The 26,960-nt window shown below is 49.7% G+C and overlaps 12 protein-coding genes across 12 annotated transcripts; 7 read left to right on the top strand and 5 right to left on the bottom strand.

The window, feature by feature from the left end:
* Positions 1 to 234: 234 nt before the first annotated feature.
* Positions 235 to 2,584, top strand: FOBCDRAFT_134704 (WD40-repeat-containing domain protein; the record flags this gene model as incomplete). Its single annotated transcript, XM_031184270.3, has 5 exons — positions 235 to 277; positions 482 to 515; positions 552 to 616; positions 678 to 805; positions 866 to 2,584. The coding sequence occupies 5 exons, from the start codon at positions 235 to 237 to the stop codon at positions 2,582 to 2,584; spliced, it is 1,989 nt and encodes a 662-aa protein (XP_031039912.3).
* A 216-nt stretch (positions 2,585 to 2,800) lies between these two features.
* Positions 2,801 to 3,522, bottom strand: FOBCDRAFT_135540 (glycosyltransferase family 28 C-terminal domain-containing protein; the record flags this gene model as incomplete). Its single annotated transcript, XM_059607939.1, has 2 exons — positions 2,801 to 3,159; positions 3,207 to 3,522. The coding sequence occupies 2 exons, from the start codon at positions 3,520 to 3,522 to the stop codon at positions 2,801 to 2,803; spliced, it is 675 nt and encodes a 224-aa protein (XP_059464928.1).
* Positions 3,523 to 3,771: 249 nt separating this feature from the next.
* On the top strand, positions 3,772 to 4,985 carry FOBCDRAFT_240065 (mitochondrial ribosomal subunit protein-domain-containing protein; the record flags this gene model as incomplete). Its single annotated transcript, XM_054704653.2, has 2 exons — positions 3,772 to 4,342; positions 4,390 to 4,985. 2 exons carry the CDS (start codon positions 3,772 to 3,774, stop codon positions 4,983 to 4,985), a joined length of 1,167 nt encoding a protein of 388 aa, XP_054560628.2.
* Positions 4,986 to 5,362: 377 nt separating this feature from the next.
* On the top strand, positions 5,363 to 6,367 carry FOBCDRAFT_36051 (P-loop containing nucleoside triphosphate hydrolase protein). Its single transcript, XM_031184266.3, has 2 exons — positions 5,363 to 5,516; positions 5,607 to 6,367. Exons 1-2 carry the CDS (start codon positions 5,442 to 5,444, stop codon positions 6,102 to 6,104), a joined length of 573 nt encoding a protein of 190 aa, XP_031039908.2. The 5' UTR covers positions 5,363 to 5,441; the 3' UTR covers positions 6,105 to 6,367.
* A 424-nt stretch (positions 6,368 to 6,791) lies between these two features.
* Positions 6,792 to 9,220, top strand: FOBCDRAFT_183101 (Aldehyde/histidinol dehydrogenase). Its single transcript, XM_031184264.3, has 2 exons — positions 6,792 to 8,442; positions 8,491 to 9,220. The coding sequence occupies exons 1-2, from the start codon at positions 7,254 to 7,256 to the stop codon at positions 8,919 to 8,921; spliced, it is 1,620 nt and encodes a 539-aa protein (XP_031039906.2). The 5' UTR covers positions 6,792 to 7,253; the 3' UTR covers positions 8,922 to 9,220.
* FOBCDRAFT_223645 (uncharacterized protein) lies at positions 9,208 to 10,552 on the bottom strand. The gene is made up of 2 exons (XM_031184263.3): positions 10,198 to 10,552; positions 9,208 to 10,140 (listed from the first exon to the last, which is right to left on the bottom strand). The coding sequence occupies exons 1-2, from the start codon at positions 10,362 to 10,364 to the stop codon at positions 9,312 to 9,314; spliced, it is 996 nt and encodes a 331-aa protein (XP_031039905.2). The 5' UTR covers positions 10,365 to 10,552; the 3' UTR covers positions 9,208 to 9,311.
* Positions 10,553 to 10,994: 442 nt separating this feature from the next.
* On the bottom strand, positions 10,995 to 11,522 carry FOBCDRAFT_36039 (uncharacterized protein). The gene is made up of 2 exons (XM_031184262.3): positions 11,351 to 11,522; positions 10,995 to 11,286 (listed from the first exon to the last, which is right to left on the bottom strand). Exons 1-2 carry the CDS (start codon positions 11,454 to 11,456, stop codon positions 11,105 to 11,107), a joined length of 288 nt encoding a protein of 95 aa, XP_031039904.1. The 5' UTR covers positions 11,457 to 11,522; the 3' UTR covers positions 10,995 to 11,104.
* A 125-nt stretch (positions 11,523 to 11,647) lies between these two features.
* Positions 11,648 to 15,860, top strand: FOBCDRAFT_161478 (Adaptor complexes medium subunit family-domain-containing protein). Its single transcript, XM_031184261.3, has 4 exons — positions 11,648 to 11,757; positions 11,814 to 12,233; positions 12,290 to 13,425; positions 14,249 to 15,860. The coding sequence occupies exons 1-4, from the start codon at positions 11,714 to 11,716 to the stop codon at positions 15,490 to 15,492; spliced, it is 2,844 nt and encodes a 947-aa protein (XP_031039903.3). The 5' UTR covers positions 11,648 to 11,713; the 3' UTR covers positions 15,493 to 15,860.
* A 230-nt stretch (positions 15,861 to 16,090) lies between these two features.
* FOBCDRAFT_293321 (uncharacterized protein) lies at positions 16,091 to 16,890 on the top strand (the record flags this gene model as incomplete). Its single annotated transcript, XM_054704652.2, has 1 exon — positions 16,091 to 16,890. One exon carries the CDS (start codon positions 16,091 to 16,093, stop codon positions 16,724 to 16,726), a length of 636 nt encoding a protein of 211 aa, XP_054560627.1. The 3' UTR covers positions 16,727 to 16,890.
* FOBCDRAFT_293319 (AFG1-like ATPase-domain-containing protein) lies at positions 16,891 to 18,862 on the bottom strand (the record flags this gene model as incomplete). The annotated part of the gene is made up of 1 exon (XM_031184258.3): positions 16,891 to 18,862. One exon carries the CDS (start codon positions 18,860 to 18,862, stop codon positions 16,949 to 16,951), a length of 1,914 nt encoding a protein of 637 aa, XP_031039900.2. The 3' UTR covers positions 16,891 to 16,948.
* A 1,325-nt stretch (positions 18,863 to 20,187) lies between these two features.
* FOBCDRAFT_293310 (Nup133 N terminal like-domain-containing protein) lies at positions 20,188 to 24,945 on the top strand. Its single transcript, XM_031184257.3, has 4 exons — positions 20,188 to 20,724; positions 20,784 to 20,853; positions 20,912 to 24,295; positions 24,349 to 24,945. Exons 1-4 carry the CDS (start codon positions 20,377 to 20,379, stop codon positions 24,690 to 24,692), a joined length of 4,146 nt encoding a protein of 1,381 aa, XP_031039899.2. The 5' UTR covers positions 20,188 to 20,376; the 3' UTR covers positions 24,693 to 24,945.
* Positions 24,946 to 25,608: 663 nt separating this feature from the next.
* FOBCDRAFT_135749 (domain found in IF2B/IF5-domain-containing protein) lies at positions 25,609 to 26,579 on the bottom strand (the record flags this gene model as incomplete). The annotated part of the gene is made up of 2 exons (XM_031184251.3): positions 25,609 to 25,778; positions 25,838 to 26,579. The coding sequence occupies 2 exons, from the start codon at positions 26,577 to 26,579 to the stop codon at positions 25,609 to 25,611; spliced, it is 912 nt and encodes a 303-aa protein (XP_031039893.3).
* Between the last annotated feature and the right edge of the window lie 381 nt (positions 26,580 to 26,960).

Below are 26,960 nucleotides of genomic sequence, written 5' to 3'. Positions count from 1 at the left end.
AAAGCAGCCAGCATCGTGTCCAAATAAAGTACATGCTCTTTCTGGCTAGGGCACTGGAGTCATGCAACCTTGAGCTTCCATATAGTTTGCACTATTGCGAGGTGACGGCGCTCTTTACACCATTTGGCGTCCGAGCCATTGGGTATTGCTGCAAAGCCAAGTCATTTGAACAGACATGATATTGATACTTGATGCCTCGAGGTTTGGAGCAGAGGAGAGACCGCTTCTGTCATCATGGTCATATTTGTGTGGCTTCTCATTATTGCCTGGACCCATAGTTAGCAGCTTGATAGATATTCACTTTTTTGGATCCACTGTATGATGAGAGCTAACAACCTTCATGAAGGAGGTTTATTGGGAATTCTATACTAGTGACATGGAGGTTCATGGCAATGAAAAGGATTGCCTGCTTAGGCAGTGGCCATACGTCAAGATGTGATATTTGAAGTTTGATGTCACAATAACAAAATCGACTTTTTAGTACTATTCACTACTAGGCCATTCATCCTGAACAGGTAAGGTGCCCCATACCAGCTTGTTGACGTACGTAGAAGTGCCCCTCCAAACAAGAAACGTTTCCCCCACGTTTACAAGAACTTCGCATCAGAAGCTGACGGTATTTTGACTTTCAAGGCTTTATACGGGTACATCTTCTGCACAATTATACCTCATAACAGCCGCTGCCTCTGTCATGGCGTCTCCATCCATCACTCTCGACCGCATCCTTGCGGCAGTCCCAGTTACAAACCGTGGTCAGCCAACTCAGATCTCGGCCGACTCCAAGGGTCAACGGATAGCTTATCCTGTATGATTTGCCCTCTGCCAGAAGACTACAGTCTGTAGATGATGTCTCTGACCCATGTAGTGCGGAAAATCCATATTTGTTCGCTCCATCGACAACCCTTCGGACGCAAAGGAATACACCGGCCACACCGCCCCTACAACCGTTGCTCGATTTGCTCCTAATGGCTTCAAGGTCGCCAGTGGCGACTCAAGCGGAATGCTGAAGGTGTGGGAGCCCGAGTCTATCGAGAGCACCAGGGGCGAGTACGGAATCATCTCTGGTCGTCTGAACGATATTGCCTGGGACGGCGAGTCGCAACGTGTTATTGCTGTTGGCGATGGCCGCGAGCAATTCGGTCGCTGCATTACAGCTGATAGCGGGAACTCGGTTGGTGAGATCATCGGTCACTCCAAGTCCGTCAATGCCGTCGCAATGAAACCTCAACGCCCTTTCCGTGCGGCTACGGTTGGCGACGATGGTAACATGGTCTTCTATCATGGAGCCCCATATAAGTTCAACAACAAGAGCGCTCAACATACTGGTTTTGTCCTGGGCGCTGCTTATTGTCCTGATGGAAGCTCTTTGGTTACAGTTGGTGCCGACAAGAGGATACAGCTCTACGATGGGAAGACGGGTGAGCCCACCAAAGAGATTGGGCAGGGTGAGCACTCGGGAAGTATCTTTGCCGTGTCATGGTCGCCAGATGGCAAGAAGTTCGTCACCGCTAGTGCTGATCAAACTGTAAAGCTTTGGGATGTCGATGCGGGCAGCGTCGTCCAAACCTGGAAGTTTGGAGAGGATGTCAGCGTGGGTGATCAGCAAGTCGGTGTTGTATTTGTTCCTGGCCGCAGCGACGGCCTCATCATTAGCCTCAGCCTTGCAGGCAACCTTGCGTACTTGACTGAGGGCAAGCCGGAACCTGCCCGCGTTGTATATGGTCACGGAAAGAGCATAACCGCTTTGTCAACTGGATCTGACGGTAAGGGTGCTGACCTCTGGTCTGGCAGCTTTGACGGCCGGGTATGTCACTGGGACGTTAATTCAGGGATTGCTACGGTTGTCGATGGCCAAGCACATACAAACCAGGTCTCTCAGTTTGCCACTGCCGATGGCAAGGTACTCAGTGCTGGTTGGGATGATACTCTTAGAATTGTTGACGAGTCGGCCAAGACCTTCTTGGGCACTTCCATCAAGCTACAAGCACAACCTAAAGGTGTAAGTGCGGCGAACGGGCTTGTCTATGTCGCGACTTATTCCGGTGTCTCCGTGTACTCTGGCGAAAAGCTGGTCAGCGAGCAGTCTTTTGACTTTACCCCTGGTGCTATTGCGGCATCCGGATCGTTCGTTGCCATCGGAGCCGACGAAAATTCCGTCCGCATTTACAACGCTAGTTCTAATGGTAAGCTCGAGGAAGTCAAGTCGCTGAGTAACCCAACTGGCACTATCTCTGCGCTTGCTTTTTCCAAGGATGGCACGCATCTAGCCGCTGGAAACAGTGTCGGGAAGATCTATGTTTACAGCGCTGGTAGCTGGGAATTGGTCGCAGACCGCTGGTCAGCTCACACTGCCCGAGTAACATCTATTGCCTGGGACGACACGGGCGCCTACGCTGCTAGTGGTAGCCTTGATACCAACGTCTTTATCTGGTGTCTTGAAAAGAGGAACCAGGGTAAGCGAATCAAGGCTGCTAACGCTCACAAGGACGGCGTCAACGGGGTTGCCTGGGTCGAAGGTGGCAGAGTTGCTAGTGCTGGAGGGGATGCCAATGTGAAGATCTGGAAGGTTCAGAATTTGCCTTGAGCAAGATATATTCTGTACCTGGCGAGTGTTTTCCTACCCGGGCGGCACGGAAAAAAGAGTATACATTAGATAGATGCACCTTTTGACAAGTTGTGCGCGAATAGATACGCCTAAACACCAAACATATGCCTTCCAAATCGTAACGTAAATACATCTCCTCCCAAGTGATCCACTGTCCGATCAGAGGCCCACCGCGCGCTTGACGATGTCAAAGCCCTAATCATGCACCATCGTGGCGTTCTGTTCTTTGGCGACCTCTTCGGGGGCGAGATCCCACAAGCGAAGCCTCTTGGGCTGTTGGGAGGGGATAATGTGAGGAGGCCAACGAGTCTTGTTCTCCTCCCAGAGAAGTCCCACCTTATGGATAGCTTCTTCAAGATCCTCGGCACTGTCCAATATGAGAAGGAGGCTCGGTTGAAGGTATAAGTTTACATACCTTCCAGAGCTCATGATTGCATATCCCTCCTTGGAGAGATATTTGGCCATCTCAGTCTGGTGATCGTTCAAAAGCTGTATATTTGGTACCACGATAAGAGGCAATCCCATCTTCCAGGCATCAAGAATTGTTCCAGTACCTGGGATATGTAAGTTCAAGTCACGAGATATTCGTTGTTTGACTTACCAGCGTGGGATATCACAAGGCCAAGTTGTCTCTTGCCATCAGCGTCCTTGCATAAAGACATTTCCTCCTTCATGAGATTTTTTTTGGAGGCAAATAGGTCGATACGTAGACCCGATGGAATATTAACTTTGCGACCGGCAAGTTGTTTGCTCGCCCAGGCAAGGTCAGGGCCGCACTGCACGCGCAGCTGGGTGAACCTCTGTGAATTCATGTATTGCCAGAAACTTGGCTGAAGTACCGATTCAACAAGTTTTCCAAAACCCGTGGTCGCACCAACCGTGACGAGGCACACGCGATCGAGATGAGGCCCCTCCATACCCGCGAGTAAATCAGTAGAGGAGAAACAAAGTCAGATGAGTTGTTGATTCAAAGTCTTAAACTATACCGTTCTTCCGCAATAGGGTAGGTAGGCCGGTTCGTGTAAGAGGAAGCTATGGCGGTTAATTATCGGAACCTGGTCAACTACAGTTAAGCTTGGTGCAGCCAAAATTTTGAAAGCCCGCCAACCCACCTTTTGAGACGGACGACAATTCGACGCTGGCATTGCCCTCTTGGACGAATTGCAATGGCTTCAGTATCAAGAGCCGCAAGGCTATGCGCCATGGCCTGCCGTCGGGCCCCTCGAATACAACAAATCCCCCGGCCTCAGCAGCTTATCCGCCCAAAACCGCATGCTCAACGGGCATTTACCACTTCAACGATACGATGGGCGCGCGAGGAGGATCAACGCCAAGACGACGCTGAGGAGGATGATTTCGGTCCTATAGAGCTGAAGAAGCTGGAGGCTGCGTTAGCTGAGGCTTCCACACCGGAGGGGCTGAAACAATTGGATCAGCTGGCCAAAGAGAATGGTTATAATTCCATTGACCACTACTTGCAAAATGAGCTGGAATGGCACCCTGGCTGGGCGTCGGAGGATAGGTCAGTGCTGGAAGATATCACAAGAGATGACAAGGGTGAAAGGCCCAATAAACAGTCATTCTGGTTCGACGAGGAGGATCCCGAAACCAATACCGAAGAACTTGAGGAATTCGACGAGGACGACATAACATCTATGGCTCATGGCAAGCTTGACGAAATTCGAGATATGCGACAGTACGCACGACTGGCAGTATGGGAGTTGCCTCTTCTGTCAAGTGAGTGGAACTGAAATTGACAAAACATGTCTATACTGATACTATAGCAGAGTATGCCAAGCCCTTCGTCCCTCCTAGCGACAACCAGGTTCTGCGATGGCGGTACACTTCTTATATGGGCGAATTCCACCCTGCGGAGAAAAAGGTGGTGGTGCAGTTCGCCCCCGATGACCTGAAGCTCACCCCAGTTCAAACCGAGAAGCTTAAAAAGCTTGCTGGCCCTCGCTACAACCCTGAGACAGAAATCATCAAGATGAGCAGCGATAGCTTTGAGCACCAAGCACAGAACAAGCGCTACCTCTCCAATCTAGTTGACGACCTCATTGCTGCGGCCAAAGACCCCAAGGACACATTTGAGGATATCCCTCTTGATACCCGACATCATAAGATTCAGCCTAAGCCGCAATTCCCCAAGGAGTGGCGCATGTCTCCTGAGCGCCGTGAACAGCTTGATGCCCACCGCCAACGCTTAGCGATAGAGGATGCTAAAATCGCCGAGAGCGGTCGGCTGATCGATGGAACACAGGCCATCGACGAGTACCTGATCAAGAGGGCCGCCGAGGACCAGAAGAAGGCTAAGATTGCGGAGCTTGTGCCTGCAACACCCGGTAAGAGTGCTGGCGGTAGCCGTGCGAGGAGATAAGAAATAAATAGACAAACCCCTCAGATGTTTAACGTGGGGATGATATGTATTATACGTACGCTGAAATAGGCGGAGCATGTACAACTGCAGGTGTATATATAAGCGGACATTAACAAAAGGCACACGGATATTGAGCCGTCTCAGGCGATTTTGAGTCAGCTTCTCAGAGTGCGCATGGAGCGAATGTGGAATGAACACCCAGTTTAGGAGGACGTTCATGATCAAAATGCCTGTACAGCCAACCTTATTGGGGAAATAGGCTCATGTCGTTTCATCATGCAAGTTGAAGCTGCTGACTAAGAGCATCATGACTGCCAAGCAATTATGAGGAAACATATGATCGACTCCCATCTAAATAACCTCGTTTTTTTCGTATCAAAAAAAAAAAAAAAAGCGTCGTCCATCACTCGTTTTCCTCGAGAAAACAATCCAGGATAAAGGGGGACTTACTACACGATGCAGACGGAACACCTGGTCAACATTATTATTCTTGGAGCTCCGGCTTCTGGAAAGAAGAGCTTCATACGGAGGGTGAGTTAACTCGGTGCAAAAAGACGAATAGATACTGCTGCGTTGGTGTTCGTTCTCATGAGGGAGAGCATTTGCTAAGCAAGATACCAGTATTGTCAAGATGTCTTCACAGACTTGTACGATCCCGTTACCGAAACATCCGGGGACCGGCGTCTGGCAAACGTCTCTGGCATCCCGACCATCATCAACCTTGAGCGCATCCCATCAACATTTATTCAATCTGCTCCCGAATCCCGCCGCATAGCAACGGAAGCGGATGCTCTAATTCTTCTATACGACAGCTCCTCCATCGAGAGCCTGGAAGAGCTTCGGCGCATACGGCTCCAAGTGCTGGCTCCGCACTTAGGAGAAGCGGCGCCACCCACGGCCGTGGTTGCTGGCAAGGCCGATGGCGCGGAGGCCGCGGGGAGCGTATGGGAGCGGGGGTTAGTAGAGGGGAGGAAACTGTCGGTGTTGTTAGGGGCTAAGTTTGGGGTTGTGTCGGCACTTTGGGGAGACGGGGTCAAGGATGTAGTAGAGGAGCTGGCGGCGAGGGTTTTGGAAAGGAAGGGAATCGGAAAAGACATGTTGATGGGAGCAGGATCATAAGTGAAGTTATCACCGTTGTCACGAGGAGCTCAAAGTGAGGTTATCACCACCTTAAAAGGTGGGCCCGGTCGGGCTGCTTCTGATAACAGAGCAACAAAAGCATGAAGATCATGCCAGTTCGGAAAATGCTGGTGTAATAGATGGGTAAAGCCCAAAAAGCACCCTATGCCAGTTTCAGACCCACCATGCGAGATGTGCGTATAGGTGGCATTGCGTTACACTAAAGGTGGTAAGCACAGGACTTGGAGTAACACAACAGCAATAACGTTAAGTGCCAACTTAATTCGAGCCGTGCATATCGAGGAAAATTAGTAATAGAAGAGATAATGAAGTCCAATGATAACATTAATCTCTATTGTCTTGATTATAAGTCAGTAGTAAAGGACTGGTCTAAGATGCCATTGAAAGAACCACTGAATTAATGAGAGATTCGGCCTTCGGGCTAGTACTAGTTAAACAGGCGGGCGTACCTGAGGTAGGGCTGGTGGCTCTTGAACGTGCAGGGCTCAAAATGCGCGCGGGTACCGACCGGTATTGCAAATGATCGTCATTGTCATCCATTGAACCAGTTCAACCCATACTATGTACCTACCTAAACAGACTTCAAGCTCTGACGAAACTGTGCCTCGGCATGATTCAGCACGTGGATGTGGATGGCTGCCGAGGGAGGCGATCCGGGGTTCGATACAACGAGCCCCTCATTTGCATCCCTTGAAATTGATTGTCCTGGCTCCTTTATTTTCTTTATTACATCTCGCGGTCGTATCTACCTAGTCTTTGACGCTTCAGCAACTGGTTCGGTCTTGCTTAAAGTCTATGACTGTTATATTGTGAGGCTGCGCAGAAATATTGGTTAAATATTCCTCCCAGGGCTGACGAATCCACCCAATCTCGACTTCTGGGCAAGGTAGCCTGATTAATTAGGAGAAGGCCTCTAAGAGATCAACGCATTCTCAAACTCATCACTTCAATCCAACACCAAAATTCTCAACTCTTCTTCAACTGAAAACGTCACCATCCTTTTCTTAGACAAGGAGTTTTCTTTTACGCATCATACATCGTCCCCAACCCGCGACACCAAACACAGGCAGTGGCGTCAGCACTTAATCTATCCTGCCAACCAACCACATTTCAACATCACTCATCAACATGGCTGACAACAATTCATCCTATACCATTGCTCCTTTAGAGCACACGCCCCTCGATGAGATCGCCGCCAAGGTCGATCTCATGAGGAAGACCTTCAGATCAGGCCGTACCAAAGACATAGAGTTTCGCATGATTCAGATTCGCAAGCTGTACTGGGCCATCGTCGACAACACTGAACTGATGCAAGATGCTCTTATCAAAGATCTTCGCAAGTGCAAGTACGAGGCCGTTCTGGCCGAGATTGATTGGTGCAAGCAAGAATGTATCGACATGGTCAATAACATGGAAAAATGGCTACGCGATGAGCCTGTCCCCAATGTTCCTTTGCAATTTCGTGCCATGAAGCACCGCACTCGCTTCGAACCACTCGGGGTTGTCCTTAACATTGGATCCTTCAACTTCCCTTTTCAGCTCAACCTCCCTGTTGTCATTGGCGCGATCGCTTGTGGTAACTGTGTTGTTCTCAAGGCCTCTGAATCATCTCCCAACTGTGCCATGGTGCTCAAGAAGATCTTCGACGAGTCCCTGGACCCCGAATGTTTCACATATGTTAATGGTGCTTTGCCCGAGACTCAACTTCTGCTCGAGCAGAAGTTCGACAAAATTTGTTTCACCGGCGGCAAGGCAGTCGGCAAGATTATTGCCCAGAAGGCTGCCGAGACCCTAACTCCTGTGCTTCTCGAGCTCGGTGGTTTGAACCCAGCCTTTGTCACCAAGAACGCCAACCTCAAATTGGCCGCCAGACGACTTCTGTGGCAGAAATCTCTCAATGCAGGCCAGGTTTGCATGTCTCACAACTACATCCTCGTCGAGCGAAGTGTTCTTTCTCAATTCTTGGGGGAGCTCAACAACCAGATGCGCACCTTCTTCCCCAAAGGCGCCAAGAACAGCCCTGATCTTTGCCGCATCGTCAATGCTGGCCACTTCAACCGCCTCAAGAAGATGCTTGATGGCACCAACGGCAAGATTGTCCTGGGCGGCTCCATGGACGAATCTACCCTGTTCATGGAGCCAACGGCGGTGCTTGTTGACGATATCAACGACAGTATGATGACCCAAGAGGCGTTTGGCCCCATTTTCGCAATGATGGCGGTTGATTCCCTCGACCAGGCCATCGACATTGCTAATACAGTTGACCCGACGCCTCTCTCTCTTAGCGCCTTTGGAAGCAAGGCTGAGAACAATAAGAGTACGTTGACCTCGCCAATCTTTTGACAGTATACCTAACGCAGCACAGTTCTGGATAATGTTACCTCTGGCGGCGCCACATGTAACGATGCCTTCTTCCACTCTCAGATTCCACAGTCTCCCTTGGGAGGTGTTGGCCAATCTGGAATGGGCAACTATCATGGCATCTACTCTATCAGAACTTTTAGCCATCAGCGTACTATCGCCGAAGTCCCTTACTGGGCTGACTTCCTCTTTCGCGTGCGATACATGCCATACCAGTGGCCCGTTATGAATCGAATGAAGGCTGTTGCCGACTCAAAACCTAACTTTGATCGCAACGGTAACAAAACCAAGGGAATTACATACTTCCTTGCGCTGGTCCTCGGTCTCGGATCAAAGAAGTCCAAGGGCGCTCTTCTCAGGTGGGCCGTCCTCGTGGTTGCAGCCGCCATACTGGAAGCAAAGAAAGGTGTTCTGAGCCAATTGCTCACACGATAATCATCTAGTTAATCCCTCCCTCTTATTAGTCAGTCATATATCATGAGAAGGCCTTGCTAAAACAAGGGGGCTCCCCGAGACTCGGTGGTCTAACACCATTTGCTGAGAAATGGAAAGCAGTTACGGTGGTAATTGGAGGATACCCCTCGTATGTACGGTTACATGTAAAATGGTCAAATAGTTCTACCTTAATTTCTGTAAAGCATTATAGCGACATCTATGCTCTCTGAAGTACATCCTAATGCACCTGATCAAGGTGTTGATGATTCAAACAAAATAACAAAAACTTGATATTGCGCGACACTATGACTCCATGTCTAGTAAAACTTGAGGTTGTGGTATCTTGTATTAGATTGCCAATAGGCCAGAAGATTTTTGAATATACAAGCATTAACGGCCAGTCAAAACGGCTGCTAGGTGCTGTCCCTTCTTGCCTCCCAGGTACAGGTCGTCATCAATGGAATCACGGACCATATCCACTGCCTCACTGTATCCTCTGGTCACTGTATCTTCATCCACCTTGAGCCCGTTCTCAACAAGGGCCAGGATGACGCTGCGGATTCGCGCAATCTCGCGCATGGTCGACACTTCCATGGGATCATTCTGACTCGAGTAGACCTTGCTGCTAACATTCTCCTCCATACGATTGATGCCCGCTGCCTCAGCGGCCGGGTCGCTTTCTATGTGCTTGCTGATCCAAATGTATCCATTTACACCAAGAAGGACATCGACCTTGCCGCCGGCGTTGGCCACATCCATTGTCCAGACCTGTCTCTTGGATCGAACGACACCACCCCCACCACCGGTGCCAGTGACAGCGACGAAGACACCGTTGCGAAGCTTACCATACTTCAAACTGCGGGTGTGGAGACTCGCGGCGCCGTCTTGGTGCAGCTGCTGGACTTCTGCGACAACAAGATCTCCTTCGGCGAAGAAACTGCGGATTTGAAGCTCATCGGTCTCGGTACGCTTGCGGAGAATACCACCGGGTAAGTTGATGGCTGAAATTTGGAGAATGGCAAGCTGAGACGCGGCTACATCGACACGCCACCGCTTTGCCTGAACTTCGACGATCCGACCAACAACTAAGTCACCAATCTCCGGAGTGTAACGGGCTCGGAGAGGCCGCACAGAGAGCAGCTTGTTTGTCTTTGTGAGGGTACCAGCAAGAGAAGATTTGATAGACGATGATCCAGACGGCACGTAAGTACCATGTCCACTAGAGAAGAAGTTAGCGACATAAATAATTGTGAGGTTTGACGTGCTGAAAGCTTACCGCATCCATTGGGCATTTGAAGTTATCTCAGCGCCTGGAGTGAGAATGTCGTCAGCCGCAACACCAGCACCGCCTTCTGAGTCGGAATCAGAGTCGGAGTTTGTAGCCGCAACAGCCTGTGGCCTCCGAGGCGTGGGAGGCTGAGGACTGAGGATTGTGATAGGCATGGTGAGATGATCGTGAGATGGCAAAGCAAGATATGAGCTAGCTGTTGCGGTCAGATGACCGTATAAGGGCTTTGGAGAAGTCTTTCAATATGTTATATTCGGATACAACAAGGTATGTTTTGTAGTATCTGGTTGGTGAGCCTCTCGGTCTCTGTCGTCGCTTTTTGGAGGTTGATGGGTGAGTTTGGTTAAAGATTCGATGTGGGGCTTTCATGTTGAGATTTTAGTGTTTTACGACACAGCGCAGCAGCTTATACGGAGCTCCAGCGACATAACGTCAACCCATCAATAACACAACTGTAATTTGGTAAACTGACACTGGAGTTCTGTTCGGTTACTTGGGATTTTTATTTTCGAATCCAATTCTGGGGCCTTAGTGACTCAACATTAATTGACTAAAACTACGACTTTCGCAGTATGTACCGTAAGATACTGTACTTTGTGAAACACTATTGATTCATCCTGTATGTATTCCCCCCCGCCTTCTTGCTCCCTACGCTTTAATTAGTGATGTGCGAAGATGGGCATATGCATAGTACACGTTCAGTATCGCAGGCTGAGTGACAAGATAAGCACCCAACCACTTGTATAATATAGTAGTAACACATGATTTTCTGAAATAGAAGATAGTAGGAAAGCTAGAGCCGGCTTGTAGGGAGCCGCACCGGGAGCTATTATACAAGGGGATACGTGTTGGAATTGAGATGAGTTCGCTGCATGATTCGTATGTATATCCTTGATTACTTGAAAGCTCGCCAGAGCCCCATCCACACCAGAGCAAGCGAAATAGATGTGATTCCAAACTTGCGACTTCTCATACCGAATGGCGATTTGCTCCGTAGGATCAAATCCTTTTGCTTATCAAGCTGTGACATTCCGGAAAAGTAGCTGTAAGCTCCAAGGCCAAAGAATGCGCCGCTTCCTATCGTCATATTAGCTTATTCTGAGTTGCAAGAAATCGCAACCGCCAAATTCAAAAAACTGACCAACGACTTTGCAAGGCAAACAATCATCTCCTCTGTCCTGACGCAGGATATTCTCAAGCTTCTCTGGCTTCTCAAGAGCCTGAATTGTCGGTATTTTGTCAGACATTTTGGGTGTTTTCGCTCTGCTACTTGGAATTCGGACGACTAATACAAACTGACGCTCGAATTAATCACAACTACAAAGGTTGAAGCCGCGTGATACCAAACTTTGATTGGGCAGATAAACTGCTGTTTGCTGAGTCATGCATGTCTAGGGTCTTGAGCTTTAGTGTCAGTTTCGTCATTGCTTGGGCTGTCCCGTGTTGGCGCAAAGCGAAGCTACTCACCTTACCTAACGCACTGACTTCGAGGGAGGTTATCACCATGAACGGAGTTATTGAGGCACTTCACATTTACGATGATAACCGGTACGTCTCGTAGAAGCGTTTGAACGATAAGATACTTATCTAACGCTTTGCCGCAGAAACCCCATTCTATCACATACCTACGCAGGGCGGCCATTGTCGGCAACTCATCTCCTGCCCCTCTACCTAGAACATCCTCTACCGCGACCGAACCTGATCTACCTCCCCAATACGAGCCCCCCGACGCTCGTCTTCAGTCTGACGCACGCGAACCTCTTATTTCTTGCTACATCGTCGACCGAAATCGAACCGTTGCTAGTCTTTGAGTTTCTACACCGTATAATAGATGCATTCGAGGATTTTCTTGGCGCGCCACTTCTGGCCGTCAAGATCGAGAACAATTACGACATAGTTGCACAGCTCTTAACAGAGATGTGTGATGCAGGTACGATAAGCACAACAGAACCGAACGCCCTACGTGAAGTGGTGGAGCAAGAAGGCTGGGTTGGAAAACTACTGGGAAGCATCAATCTTCCAGGGTTAGTGAACCGTTGAGCTCTTTAGAAAATTGGTATTTGAGCTAACCTGTGGCCAGAAAAGCACCTCTGGGCGCCAATTTTTCGAATTCAAGCACACCATCCATCCTGCCCTCGAACTCAACCGCTTTACCATGGAGACGAGCCAACGTACGGCATACGTCCAATGAGATGTACGCCGATATCGTCGAAACTTTGTCGGTTACGCTTGCTCCATCAGGAAGACCTCTCGCTGCCTTTGCCAATGGAACGATCGCATTTACCTCAAAGGTATCAGGCGTTCCTGATATTACGCTTAATATCACTAGCCCATCAGGAAAACACAACCTCGGGGGCATCATGGAACTACCAGTGTTTCACCCATGCGTGCGGCTCAACCGGTGGAAAGAGAGACCAGGCGAACTCAGCTTCATTCCACCTGACGGAAGATTTATCCTGGCTGGATATGAAGTTGATTTACTGCCTTTTTCAAGCGGGAAGAGCGGAAGTCTTAGCTCCAACAACCTCAAGTTACCGATTAATATGGAAGTAAAAACAGGACTAGGTGCAACAGGGTCTGATTTCGAAGTCCGATTACAGGTCAACAAGATTCTTGGAGCACCTTCGCCAGCATCATCAGGATTGGGAAGAGGCGGCAGTGGAGGTCGATTAGGCGGACCTCATCCTGGATCACCAGGAGCACCTTTGATGGACGACCTCACTGTGACAATCCCACTCCCAGCAGATGTCAGGAACCTATCTGAGATCCGGCCTAGCAAGGGCGACGCCAGCTTTAATCCGGGAGAGAAGGTCTTGGAATGGTACATTCCCGCAAAGGAACTGTCAGGCGGAACAAGCTACTTTGGACTCAGAGGCACTGTGGTGGGGCCGCTGACAGAGGAGGGTGATGGGGGATTCGATCCTAACGGATTTGGATTTGGAACCGACTACACATTTGACGGACCATATCAGAGCGTACCTGTTGCCAAGGCGGCGCAGAACCCGGAGAGCACAGGCGACGACAAGGACGCCAAGAAGGTCGCACAGAACAAAATCCTGATGCCAACATCGGCCTCAGTAAGCTTCTCGGTCAAGGGATGGTTGGCAAGTGGTCTGAAGGTCGAGAGTATTCAGCTCGACACACGCAAGAGTAAGGGCCTGGGAGAGAGTGTCAAGCCATACAAGGGTGTCAAATACTTGACAATCAGTAAGGGAGGTGTGGAGATACGATGTTAATTAAGGAGACGAGACGGGGAATAGCAGCTGGGAACACAAACACGAACATAGACTCAAGATGCTGTGCTGAGCCAGGTGTCTTGTTAGCCGTGCTTGCGGGCCAATAGGAGAAGAGGTAGAAGTCATGACAAAAGCAAAAAGAACGTACCTGTCGCAGAAGGGTGAGCATGCGTACTTCTGTAATGTAATTAATGCAATTTTTATTCGCATACATGACCGGGCTCGTTGCCGCGGGAGTGGAAGGAAAATTTAGGAAGTATCACCTCGGAGCGCCTCCCAAGGAGCGACGGAGCTCCGAAGCCGCATGAGGTCGGGGCATCGGCTCTAAGTGTGGGGGCAGTCCCGGAACCCCAAGCATCACGCAACGGATAATGCGATCGCGATATGATTGGATGGACGAAGGGGAAACCCATCCCGATGATTTTCATGACAATTCAAGGACTCCCCCAATTCCGAGGAATCAGTACGTACCCTGTCCCACTAACATTACCCCGACGTCACGCAAACTCCCGAACCCCAGACCTAGACCGAGTAGGAGGGCCCAAGGCCTGGGGCCCCCAAAGGGTGATCAGTCTCATGGGTTTGGTCTGGGACCTGGGACTGATTTCTTATTTCGTTGATTGCAATTAGGGATGCTACTTCTCCTCCTGTAACCCTTTTGTGTCCCACTTGCCTACGCATATCACCTCAGCATGAGGTCTTCACTTTGTCCATCCTGACCTCTATCTTCTGCCCCGCCGCTCAGACGGTAATGGACAAGCTCGCGATGTCCACGATGCGGTGCTGTCGCACTTACACAATAGCTAATCACGTTCGCTCTCCTGTTTTTCCGCAAAGCTCAAGTCGACCGTCATTGCAGGCTTTGCAGCAGCAACAACAACAACAACCAAAGCATCAACTGTCACAACAAAGATGGCGTTCTACACATCGCGGCGGCACCAGAACAGCCCTGTTCTTCCCCGGCCAGGGCGTTCAGCGGGTTGGCATGCTGACTCCATGGCTCGAGGCTTTCCCTTCGACAGCATCGCAGTTACGAGACGAGATCGACGAATACATGGGTTACAAGCTCTCCGACATCATTCAGAACGGGCCATCAAAGCTTCTTACTGAGACACCCAATGCGCAACCGGCCATCATGGCTACGTCCATCTTCATCCTGCGTATCCTCGAACGCGAATTCAACTTCAGAGTCACCGACCACTTTGATGTGACACTGGGGCACTCACTGGGTGAGTTTGCCGCTGTCGTCGCGGGTGGCTATATCTCCTTCCAGGACAGTCTACACCTCGTTCGTAAACGGGCAGAGGCAATGTCGGACGCCACGAAACATGCAATTGAAAAGTATGGTGGCGAGTATGGCATGGTGGCAGTTATATCCCATCCGGAACATATGGACAGCCTGATTCAGGCCATTCGGGAGTTTGTCGGCATATCAGCTGAAGACCAGGCCGACCTGCCACCGATTGAACAAGTTTTAATAGCCAACATAAACAGCAAGAATCAGATTGTACTGAGCGGAAATATCGAGCGTATAAAGACGCTTATCGCCCACGTCCGTCAATTCCTTGGCTACGACCCGCGCGCCGTCCGTCTCAAAGCCGACAGTCCCTTTCACAGTCCCATCATGCAACCAGCCGTCACCGTAATGCGCCAGCTCCTAGAAGAACCCAGCAGGGTAGAGGGTCGCGAAAAGGAGGACGTTGTGACATTCCCGGGCAAATTGCCCATCGTGAGCAACGTGTCTGCGCGGCCAGTCTGCTGTAAGAAGGAGCTCAAGGATTTGCTGGCCCGCGGCTGTCTGGATACAGTTCGTTGGTGGGATAGCATCAAATACCTAGATCAAGAGGCGCGCATACGACGATGGGTGGGCGTCGGACCTGGAAAGGTCGGCCGCAATCTTGTCGGAAAAGAGGTTGGCATGCGCGGCAAGGACCTTGTGAAGGGAGGGGGCGTATGGGCTATTACGGATCCATCTGAGGTTGAGGAGGTTCTGAGAGGGCTTGAAGATACGGCGAATCTCATGGAAGATGATGAGTATTCAGAGTAAAAGCACGAGCTCGGATGTCCCAGGGATATAAGAGACGGCTGTACAAGCCTTGGTTGAGTCGTCACATAGTTCTTTATTGGGAACTATTCACTACCGACTATGAATCTGGAGTGTATGTTAATAGGGTGGGATATGCTGCATCAAGCAAGCGATTATGAATTTTCACGATTATTGAATTGTTTTGACAGCATAAACATATGGATACCAAGCAGTGCTATATACGCACTTGAAGGCTCTGTTCAGCTTAACTACCTATACCATGAATAATAGACATGTACGGATCATGGCTTCTCAGTTGATGGCCGGTTTCAGACAATCGAACTAAAGAGAGACATTCCAGCCTCCAGCCGCCTCATCATGCTTCCAGCTTGAGACTATAACTATAATAGACATTTCCAGTATTTTAATCAGAAACGAATCTCATATTTACTACAATCTGAATGTTCATTTCCCTTGCAGACTATTCATTATGTTGACCTTAGAGACTGGTGGGGATTACAAGTTAAGGCTGCCCGCAGGCACCAAGCGAGCATGGAGGCTCCCACTAAGCCGAGCTTCCTCTTTCAACCTTCATCTTCGTCAACAAGCTGTAATAACCATGTCCACCGCAATACCTTCAATCGCCTGTCTAGGCGTTATCGGCCGAAATGTTAGTATAAAACACCAAATTGCCATAATTATCACTGAACATCCGCTGACGCACCATGGCTACACACAGAACAACCCTCTCCATATCTCAATCTTCCCCTCGCTCGATCCAGTAACAAACACATTCGCTCCGATTCGCACACCTCTCCAGTTCTCCCTCCTGCTCTCTTCTACTATCGATGTCTTTGATCTGCGCGCAAAGACCAACGCAGTCTCAGGGGTTGGCCTCTCGGGAGACTTTGGGCTTCTCCACGCTGTCGATGACCGCCTTGCCGCCTACGGCTTCGAGACCAACACAGGCGTCCGCATGGTCTGTCTTGTCGATATGCGCGGTCGGCGTGTCGATGGTAATGCCCCGGTAGCTGCAAGTCGGGGCGCTGCTGCAGGCCTACGCGACGCTGAGCTTAAGCCCGTGTTTCGCGCCATGCAGCATGCATATGTCAAGTTGTTACAGAACCCATTTTATGACCCGGACGAGCATGCTCCCCTGGGCGGGAGAGGGGGCAAGAAGATCACAAGTCGCAAGTTTGCTGATGACATGAAGAGGATAGGAGAGGGCTGGACCCCAGGCGTGACAAACCTCTAAGCTGAGCTCGGATTGGGTAGTGTATGAGTAGACCAAGCAAGATACAGGTGCATGGCGTTTTTGGAGTCTGGCATAACGGTATATCCGGTCATAGACTACCTAGATATTGCTCTTGTATGGGCAACTGATTTTTCACGAAATGAGCTATGTCTGTTTGTTTTCAAGTAACTGTATGCACTATATGCTTGCTTCTCCTCTGATATTCAACTGGGCGGGATTGCTCTACGCTCTCCTGTCGGAGTTCCTGAGATCCTCGACCCTCCATTTTGATAATCCAGCCATCTCATCAACCTCCAAACTTTGGCCCATGCCTTCATTCTTGCCCAGTTGCTTAGCGCCGATCTTATGTTCAAAGCGCTGTGAGACTTCACCTCCCTCCCAGTGCCGAGCCTCGATAGGTAGCGGTTGCCACCAATCTCCTGTCCTGGCATGCCACTGTGCACTACACAGTTCCCATAGACGAGAGATTGCTCGCTTATACGCGAAACGCTCATCCTCTCCAGTAAAAGCACTGGTGTTTGCAAAATCAACCGCCTTTTTTTGTAATCCAAAATCAGAGTCCTGGTCGGGATCATATGAGGAGGTGCTCGACTTTGTGTCGTAATAAGCAACATTCGGTCGGAATGGAGACATCTGATCTTGATAGACTTCGGCAATTGTTTCTGATATGAGGTTGTCTGGCTCATTTGCGCTGTTTGTTTTCTCGATCGCGGGGTTTTTCATCTTTGGGAAGAAGAGAGTATCTGGTGGGTTTTCAGCTCGGATTATCAGTTTGCAGCGAGCTTCGTATAGGGCATCCAAGAGCGTGATGAAACGCCGAGCTTCATTCTTCTTTGCGTGCGTGAGAATGGGAACATTATCAATGATGAAGGTATGGTAAGTAGAGGCCATTGTAATGTAATCAGCTGGGCCGAATGTTTCCACAAGGCTTTCAAAGTCCCATAATACATAGCCGTTATAATGTCGAGGGGTGTGCACCTGTCGACCATATACCACTATTGTCGATGGCTCCCATGGCAATGGTTGAGGCCCCGTCCGCGCCACAGCCGTCTCGACTCGTTGTCGCCATTGATCCTGTTCATCTTTGGATAGATAATAGTTGACAGGCTTCTTGGTTCCAGACTCAGACTTGTCCTGAGTAAGCACCTCTTGCATATCGGCTTCATCTTCGGCAGCATCTCCAGTCACAGCTGGCGGACTGATCGTTTCCTCCTTTCTTCGCCAATCTCTAGCTCCTTCAATTTGCCAAAAGTCGCATCTAGCCTTTAATACTTCAAGGAAGTTTGCGAAGTCGCTGGTAGGTCCATATAGCTCTCCTCGAGCGCGAACTGCACTGCCAAAGAACTTGCGAATCAGCCCCTTTGTCGGTGCAGGCGTGTAATCAACTCCAATGGCATTTTGAAGCTCCTCCGGCATACGATTAGACGATGCGATAAGAACACCGCCAAGCTGAAAGAACGAGATGAAGAGATGACTAAGAATCTTGCTGGCTGCTTTATCAGGCAATTGAAATTCGTCAAGAAAGAGGATTGGGGATTCGTCGACCAGCTTTTTTGCCATCCATAGGATAGAGTAGTCTGTTTCGCCTTCCCCGGCTCTGAAAGTTGACTTTCGGTGCTGCTCGAGTTGTGAAATAGTGTATAGCATAAATGTATTGAAGTGCCACCTCCTCTTCCGCTCAGTCGGTAGGCCGTCGGCGAGTAAGTCAAGGAGCATTGACTTTCCAGTACCAACTTCTCCTGATAAGAATAATCCCCGAGGTGAGTCTATCTCGATGGCAGACTCATGGTTTGTGAGTGTCCGTGTCAAAGCGAGACTCTCTTTTCCTTCGGGTGTTGAGAGGAGGTGCCTGAACAGTGGGTTCCGCCATATTGAGTGATTCCGTAATGCAAGGATATTGTCACTATCGTCTTTTGCTTCTTCCTTGGGCTTTGCCTCTGTAAGGCGGGCTACTTGACTCAGGCGCTGACGATACTCTGCCTGGGGGGAGTAGTCTTTGATTCGGTTATATATCTTGTGTAAGTGCCGTGCAAGCCTATGCTGAGATGGGTCAGGGGCGTAAAGACCAGCAGCAACATGAGCCTGGTACTTGACGAGTGGATCAGTTATAACTACCGCCGTGGAAAACCGTCTCATTTTCAGGTCTTTATCAGCCCGTCGCCCTGAACGTTGAACGATGAGCTAATAGTCAGATGGATCTAGCGGGTTCGGCACAGAGTAGGCATTTAACAGGATCTTTGCCGGCCACGTGGTTTCGCTGGAGATGAAAGCTTTAATCTGGTTGATGCAGACGTCGGTAGAGGTATAACCTTTGGGATTATATCTGGCAACTGAACGTTGGAGTAAAGATAAAACCGTTGGACGTTATGGGATGTGGCGATTGGCGAATTTCACGATCATCTATTTGACTCGGCCGTTATCAGATCGGAAAAGCCATGTGCATCATCGACTTAAATTTAGGTACCTTATGTAAGTCATTATGGAGGACGGTATATCTCCAATTACATGCACAATAACATAAGACCCCAACTGTATGTTACAATCTTCATCAAAGCATCCCATCACAATCAGCTCGAATCACAGTTCAGCTTGATGAAAGATATAATAATTGCGAACCCTATGAGATTATCAGTGATCTGCCTGACACCCAAAGTATCTGCCCTAGGGGATGCGAGAAAACTGGGAGCATTGATCCTAAATGGCAGAAAGACTCAGCTAAAGTATCATAAAATTAGGAGACTCTTTAGTAAGTCTATTTTGGCATTCCCTGTCAAGGTCTTAAGTTTTCTTGCTCCCTGAGGCTGCTTTTGCAACAATGTCCCCAGCATATTGCATTGAGGTTCCTAGGCGGGTAGTGAGAAGGTAAGATATTCGCAAGGAAATCATCACTAAAAAGGAGACAACCAGAAACCTTCAGTGAAATGATTAGATGCCTTTGTGACACGAACAGAAAGAACCAATTGATGATGGTTGTTTGCACCCACGAGGTCGAGTTCGAGTACAACAGAATGAATGTATCGCGAGGCCAAAAATACCTGGACACAAGGCTTTGTCTCAACCTCAACTCTGACTAAGGTAAGGTACCACAGGCCAAAAGGTACCTTAAACAGAGGCTCTGCAACAAACCTTCTGCATGCGATCTCCAGTGGGGTACATCAGACTAGCGGCTGAACACGAAGGTTCTGATTGGTAGCTGTGCGACTGACCAACTGAAGCTTTCAAGGGGTTTCAAGGCAATGCCAGCTCATAGTAGCAGCTCTAGCACACCTCGAGAAAGGCACCGTCCAGTTTTGAGCCAATCACAACGCGCCAGACACCGTAGCTAGGTAACCAGCGAGCTTTTTTGTTGTTCAATTGGCTCCCGATACACACGCTTCGTCACTGAGGTGCTCTTTACAGGCTTCCACCAGCACAACCTAAGGTAGGCCGCGCCAGTTTTCTCTCCATCCATCCCATCCATCACAAAGTCCACCGCTCACACTCTTCCGTTCACGTCAACGATCCATCACGATCACCCGTCCCGTTGACGCCGCAAGATGCCTCTATGACCACGCGGCTGATTCCATCGCCATTTTAATACGACACGTCCTATTTCGCGACCTCTTTCTTTGTTACAACCATCGATATCGACCTCTCCCTGTCCACCCAAAATGTTTTCTCCATCTATCGCTCAAGGTGGCCCTGCAACGGCAACTCGTTCACGCCGCCGCCAACGTCCTTTGAGCTCCGAACATGTCGCTCAGCAGCCAAAAGCCAAGAGACAGAGAGTTCCCTTGACAGAGCAGACTTTTGTCAACCCCGATGCCCAGCAGGAAATGATCGAGGTAAAGACCGATGGCAAGGTCGCAACTCTACCCGCCAAAAACAAAAACAAAAACAAGAACATCGAGCCTCCCGAGAGCCCCAGCCCAGTGCTGCGCAAGGAATTGAATGTTCGCGCGAAGAAGGCAAAGCATGGCGACCGCGCCGCTAATAAAGGCGACGGAAGTCTTGTTTTGGTAAGGATTGATGTTTTCTTGTTTCAATGGTGCTGCATATTAATAGTGAGATTGTCCAGACAAGCACAAACGCATACAACGTCAGTAAGCTTCCAGCTCTACCTGACAGAATTCGCACAGATTGGTCAGGTAAGTCTAGATACCACAACTTTAGTTTTCAAAACCCTACTCACCCGTATCATCATAGCCTACCAAACTGCCGACATCTTCTCCACAGGCTATGCTCTTTCTCTTACCCAAACACACGCCCTTGTCTGGCCCTACACATCGACATCGCAATCACCCGAAACCTTTTCCTTCAATCTCCCATCAACGTCCAAACCCAATGATTCCCTTCCTGTAGGATGCCTCGTATCGCCGTCCGCGTCATCAGCAGAGCCTGGACTGGTTGTGGTCATGGGAGGTAGTGGAAAAGTCGTCTATTGGGAGTCGATTGCGAGCGCGGCTACATTTGTCTTCATGAAGAAGGACCGGACTGGAGTCGAGTATACTATATCGGGAATGCAGACTGGGGAAAAAGTTGTGGCTATTACGAACGCCGAATCTGCCGGGTTTATTCTCACCTTCAACTCTGGTCGCCTTGCCTACATGAATGTGCGTGACGGCCAAGGCCGCCCTGCCATTTCTGTACAGTTTCTCCGCAACAGCCTGTCGCCTCCTACAGGTGGAATCTTTGGCAGCATTCGACATGCTTTTCAACACTTGTCTCTCAAAGGAGATGTTGCAGCTGTCCGTGCTGACCGTTCCTCACGAACAGGCGAGAGAAACATCGTGGCCCTCACCAGCAAAGGCCGACTGCATGCCTGGAGAGTCCACCGCGGAGGCCATAACGAGGTGATCGGCGACGCAGACGTGCGTGAAAATATCATCGCCGCGCTCCAGGAGACCGATCCCGCATCTCAGGAATACCCCCATGATTCTTTCGAGGCAGTTGATTTCACTTACGTGCCAAAGGGCTTGGAATCCAAGTACCTTGAGTTGAGTAGGCTCAGCGAGGCTATGGCCACCGACGATTCCTCGGTACAGCATCTTCTGATACTCGTCAGCCTGACTTTGCGAAGCACGGCTCGCTACGCTTTGGTTGAAGCTATCCTGACGCCCCAAGAATGCCAAATAGGCATGATTCGTCCCATAACCTCATATAGTGCACCATCTTCACCCTCCGATACCACGCGGCCACGTCTATATCTTCCCCGCCCTGCCCTGGTTGCTTTCGTCGTCTTTGATCGCGCAACTGTCATCGCATCAATTGCTGTACCACCACAGTCTCCCGAGTCCCAGCTCCAAACCGACAGTCACATTTTGCCTGCCGCTTTCGAAGATGTTGTTGATTTCCGCGAAGACGATGTACATGAAATCATTGGCTCAGGGTTTGAGGAAGTTTCGCCTGCTCCTGGCCATGAAGAGCACCGACTTCATCGACCTAGGACGAAGAATCCCGCCGTGGTTCTCATGGTTCGAGGTGCCGGTGTAGTGCGAATCGTGACAACTGACGTGGATAAGTTTGCTAGTGACAAGCCTCCCAAGGTTTCTGCGAAGAGCAAGATCGAACAGGCTGTTTTCTACGGCGTCAAACAAGACAACCCTCTGGTTTTCGACGGACGACAAGAAATCAAATTTCCTAACGAAGAAGTTGCCCGTGCCGCTCTTGAAGTTAGCCACGAGATCTTGAGCTCAAGCACTCCTTTTATCTCCACTCTCCCGGCTTCGCTAGAGGACAATCTCCGAGCGCGGTCGACTGCACTTGAGAGGTTGGTAGCTCAGCTTAAGATTATGGGGGCAGACCTCGATCGTAAGACACGTTGGAGTCTGCTATATAATGCCGAGAAGATGCATGTGGCTACATTGCTCTGGAAACGACACGAAGCCTTCACTGCAGCACGACCAGCGAATGCTAAGAAGAGCCTTATTGGTTATATTGTCGAGTTCATTCACCAAGACGATAAACACAACCCTGTTGCTGAGATCGGTGAGGTTGATCGAGTTCGGTACTGGTTTACTCGCGATGTTTTCCGTCTCGAGTTACTTGTAGCTTGGGCGTATCAAGTCATCAAGACGCTCTACAAGGAGCATTTGCTTGATGACGCCAAGTTCACTGCCATGCTCTACGAAGCTATCCAAATCAACACTTGCACGCATGTCGCAGCCCTCGATTTCCGAAAGAACAACTTGAGCGCTTACGGTCTTGGTTTTGAAGAACTGCGCTTAGGTATTCTTCGCGATGGATACGACGACCTCCCCGAGCCATGGACTGGCTCTCATTACGTTGCCAACAACATTAAACGTCTAGTCGACCTCGCAGATCAATGGTTGCTTAAGGATCACGAGGTAGGTGAACCGGCTAGGGCTTCAAATCAGCAGGACCATAAGATGAAGTCCAAGATTTCCGAAGAAATGCCAACACTCGTCGATGGAATGCTCACTTCAGTTTTGGAATATGCTCGTTGGTCAGCAACGCACCCTGAGCTGAAGACCATGTCGCAAGATTTTGCGAAGACATACAAGACGAGTTCATTTGAGAAGCCCCTTGCCCTAGCGCGATCAGGCAGGTGGGAGGAGGGAGCCTCTATCGCTGAGAAACACGAATGCCTCCGTGCTCTATCTATTATTTTGCTGGATCATATCCAAATGCTTGAAGACCGCCTTGCTGAGCCAGACCTGTCACTTGTTGAAACGCAAAACTTCAAACGACTGAGGGACAACAAGAAGGCCAAGCTGGAGAACAGCTTCTCCGTCTACGGCCAGGCGTTTGCATTCCCAGCATACGAGTTCCTGCTCCAAAAACACGGAGTTGAAGCTGTCCTGGAATTCGATCTCGACAAGTTCGGTTATAAGACCCAGTTTCTGCGTAGCAAGCCTGAACTGGCGCGAATATCGTGGATCAACGATGTGCAGCAAGAGAAAGACGTCGGTCACAGCGCAGATACTCTCGTGACCCTTGCACTTACCAAGGAACAGCAAGTATGGAACAAGAAGATTGAGTTAAGTCTCGGAAAGCTTGCTCTTCTTGCTGAGCTCGAGGAGAAGAACACTGGTTCGGGTAGCCTTAAGGTGAACGCCGACGAGGCACGTGCCGAGGAGAAACTCAAGAAGGTCGACCAAGAGTTAGTTGCCATCAGGATCCAAGATCAACTATACAACCAGGTTCTCCCCAGCACATACGATGCTGTGGATGACGCAGCAGCGCTTAATTTCGCAATGGAGGTTCACAGCATGAACATACCCCGGCGTCAGAAGGCTCAGCATCAGATATTCGAAGATGGCGTGAGGCGGCTTTTAAAGCACGAGGCTCTGGATGCAATGACACTCATTGACCTCCTGACCTTGATTTACCTGAAGCCTGAGTCCCGCGCCGAGATTCCCAACCCATTCTGGCTAGCTCTTTTGGTAGCCGAGAGTAGCTGCCACAGTGATGAGGTCAAAGAGGCTAAGCGGATGATTTGGAGGAGACTATTTATACGCGATGATTGGGCTAAGATCAACGATACACAGCTCAAGGATGATCGTGAGGTGGTTGAGAGATTGGCAGAGACTGAGCTCTATTCAATGCTAACCGACTGCATCAGCTTCCGTAAGTGAAATGTTTATCTAACTTCTGGGGAACACATTCTGACTTGAATACAGAAGATCCACATGAGCCTTTCCGACCTCTATCTCCGAACGAGGCCCTTGGTGCTTTCACCAAGAACCTCGACCGCCGGTTCCGCGATTTTGAGGCATCTTTCAGGACAAAGCTGATCGACATCATGAAGCATGAGGATAAGATTCTCCATCAGCATGTGGAGAAGAATCGTCTCAGCGAATGGGTCCGCACTACCTTCGAAGCCGCTCGAGCAGAGTTGGACAGCACGCTGGATAACGCCACTAAGAATGCTGCTGCCCCCCAAGTTACTGAGAACAACGCTGTAATGAGTGGCTCAATATTTGATTATGGCAGGCAACTCGCCAATTCTCATGGGCAGCTCTAGGTCGGCTGCTGGGGCGGCTGATGCTCGACTTGTCACTCTCTCATTTCTTTCCTCCCGTGTACAGTACAAGGCTCATTCGAGATATGCCCCCAGAGGCATTGAGATATGAATGGCTGCCAGTGTTATGATTACGGCATATATCGACGCAGATGACTTCTATACACATTAAAACGCAAACACGCATACATACACAGCAAAAAAGGGGATTTTATTGGTTTGGCCTGGGAGAACAACCGGGGCATAGTTTTTATGTACTTATTTTGTGTCTGGGGGAAATCATCTGTTGCTACAGAGTTTCTACTTTATGTACCAGCTGTTTCTCACACCCTAGTGGTGTGAATACTAGTTCTCAACTTTCAGAGATAGGAGTAAGGGGTGGATTCGTGGTTGGATTACCACATCAAGGCGTGTGAAATACGCTGTTCTCGCGTTAATAAAGACCTTTCGGCATGTAATTTATTTGCATACTTTTTGTGTACACATCCTCCTCACGTCTATGTAAAATCATGGCACTCAACATATTCAAATACGCATCGTCGTTCCTGTCACTCATGCACAAGCGACTTGTGGTTTTGGCTGCAGTCTTGATTCATTCCGGCATCATGTACATAATCCATACGCCACATCATCACCCTGGTACCCGTTGTATGAGTCCAGCATCACTCCTTTTGACCCTAAAGACCATAATTTGCGGAGTAGGCGGCCATTAGCAATGCCTAAAGCAAAATCCGAAAAATGCATCCTTCATAGAGACTACACAGCTGGAAAAAGAAGCCGCTCATTTGCAGCATAGACTCAACTGCATAGTTAGAACGGAACACTGCCACGATACATGCCCTCCCCAATACCACAAACCGAGAACTTTGTTGGCAGTGGGCGGGGCGGCATCGAAAGGAAGAGAAGATCGCGGAGCTGCTTAGCCCTGCATCTTTCTTCGCTTGCCGACCTGGGCGGAGAAACCAGTCTTGATAGCGGTAACACTTCGTCGGGAACCGCAGTTGTTGCAGGTGATGAAGTAAAGGCGGTTCTCACCCTTGTTGAGTTCGGTGTCAGGGGATTTGCAGGTCTTGCAGGTAACATACTCGACTGAAAGAGGGGATGATTAGCAAACAGAAACCCGCAGTCGCAAAATTGCAAAAACTTACTGATGTATTTTCGGACAACGTTCTCGATCTGCTTCTGCTGGAAACGACCCTTGATGACCAACCTTCGGCTTCCGTCAACGGAACCGCTGGTACCCAACTCGGCAAAAAGATAGGCGGTAAGATGCTCCTCGGTTCTCTTCATACGCTTAGAAATATCGGCGATGTTGGCAAAGACGGTTTTTCGGTTGCCTTCTCGCATGCACTGGGGAGGGGGGATCTTGTAGCTCTTGGTTCCTGGGGAAGTGTGGTCGGGGTTTCTCTCGGTGAGTTGGTGGAAGAAGCGAGAAAGAAGCATGCTGTAGCCAATGGTCTTAGTCTCATCGTGAGCCCAAATGCCGGTTCCCTCGTTCATATCACCCTCCTGCTCCTGAGGAATCTCCTCGACTTCCTCGCCCTCCTTGAGCTCAAGTTTCTCGAGCTGCTTGGTGAAATCATCATCGCCCTTGGGAGCCTTCTTCTTCTTCTTCTTCTTCAGAGTCAGGTCAAGGCCTCCATCCTCGGCGGGTGCAGCATCGTCAGCGGGGGCGGCATCGGCGTCGGCATCGGCGTCGTCGACCTTCTTTGACTTCTTCTTCTTCTTCTTGAGCAGGGAAAGGTCGAGACCACCATCCTCAGCTGGGGGGAGGTCCTCAGCGGCTGTCGTTTGCGAATCAGTAAAGGACTCAAGGGCGGCAGAAAGCGGCGGCGTACGAGGCGTATGGGACTGAGCCGAATCCTTGGGTTCTTCGGTAGCGTTGACCATGGTCACTGAACCGTCAGCGTCGACAACAACTTGTTCGTCGGTGAAGGCAACGGATTTGCGTGATTTGCGTTCGGTTGGAACCTGTAAATAAAGTAAAAAGAATAAGGAGGTTAGTAAAGAATTCGATTGAGGGATGCGGTGTTGTTTTGTGGCTGTAGAGGATAGATGATGATGTGAAGGTGGCGGTTGGGAAAATGTGAGTCAAAGGCCCAAACAGTAAAATAAATCGATGTCAAATCGCCTGCTTTCCCCCCAGAAAGTGGTGTACGACAATACCAGAGGTACTTTCGCACCAACAAAAGGTAGTGGGGTAAAAAGTGATAAGAGGAACCTGATAGGTTCGTTGATGAGGCACTCGAGGGTTTTGGAGGGGTAAAAGAT

The sequence above is a fragment of the Fusarium oxysporum genome, chromosome V (assembly GCF_013085055.1).
Source record: "Fusarium oxysporum Fo47 chromosome V, complete sequence".
NCBI classification, from domain to species: Eukaryota; Fungi; Ascomycota; class Sordariomycetes; order Hypocreales; family Nectriaceae; genus Fusarium; species Fusarium oxysporum.
This window is presented reverse-complemented; position numbering and strand designations above follow the sequence as displayed.

Excerpts from the sequence above, each read along its gene's own strand:
- FOBCDRAFT_36051 (XM_031184266.3), top strand. The coding sequence starts at position 5,442 with ATGCAGACGGAACACCTGGTCAACATTATTATTCTTGGAGCTCCGGCT. Across the intron at positions 5,517-5,606 it reads AGAAGAGCTTCATACGGAGG|TATTGTCAAGATGTCTTCAC; the intron begins GTGAGTTAACTC and ends GCAAGATACCAG.
- FOBCDRAFT_183101 (XM_031184264.3), top strand. The coding sequence starts at position 7,254 with ATGGCTGACAACAATTCATCCTATACCATTGCTCCTTTAGAGCACACG. Across the intron at positions 8,443-8,490 it reads CAAGGCTGAGAACAATAAGA|TTCTGGATAATGTTACCTCT; the intron begins GTACGTTGACCT and ends AACGCAGCACAG.
- FOBCDRAFT_223645 (XM_031184263.3), bottom strand. The coding sequence starts at position 10,364 with ATGCCTATCACAATCCTCAGTCCTCAGCCTCCCACGCCTCGGAGGCCA. Across the intron at positions 10,141-10,197 it reads TCAAATGCCCAATGGATGCG|TGGACATGGTACTTACGTGC; the intron begins GTAAGCTTTCAG and ends CTTCTTCTCTAG.
- FOBCDRAFT_36039 (XM_031184262.3), bottom strand. The coding sequence starts at position 11,456 with ATGTCTGACAAAATACCGACAATTCAGGCTCTTGAGAAGCCAGAGAAG. Across the intron at positions 11,287-11,350 it reads TTTGCCTTGCAAAGTCGTTG|GAAGCGGCGCATTCTTTGGC; the intron begins GTCAGTTTTTTG and ends ATATGACGATAG.
- FOBCDRAFT_161478 (XM_031184261.3), top strand. The coding sequence starts at position 11,714 with ATGAACGGAGTTATTGAGGCACTTCACATTTACGATGATAACCG. Across the intron at positions 12,234-12,289 it reads GGAAGCATCAATCTTCCAGG|AAAAGCACCTCTGGGCGCCA; the intron begins GTTAGTGAACCG and ends ACCTGTGGCCAG. Across the intron at positions 13,426-14,248 it reads CTTGACAATCAGTAAGGGAG|CTAATCACGTTCGCTCTCCT; the intron begins GTGTGGAGATAC and ends CTTACACAATAG.
- FOBCDRAFT_293310 (XM_031184257.3), top strand. The coding sequence starts at position 20,377 with ATGTTTTCTCCATCTATCGCTCAAGGTGGCCCTGCAACGGCAACTCGT. Across the intron at positions 20,854-20,911 it reads AATTCGCACAGATTGGTCAG|CCTACCAAACTGCCGACATC; the intron begins GTAAGTCTAGAT and ends GTATCATCATAG. Across the intron at positions 24,296-24,348 it reads AACCGACTGCATCAGCTTCC|AAGATCCACATGAGCCTTTC; the intron begins GTAAGTGAAATG and ends ACTTGAATACAG.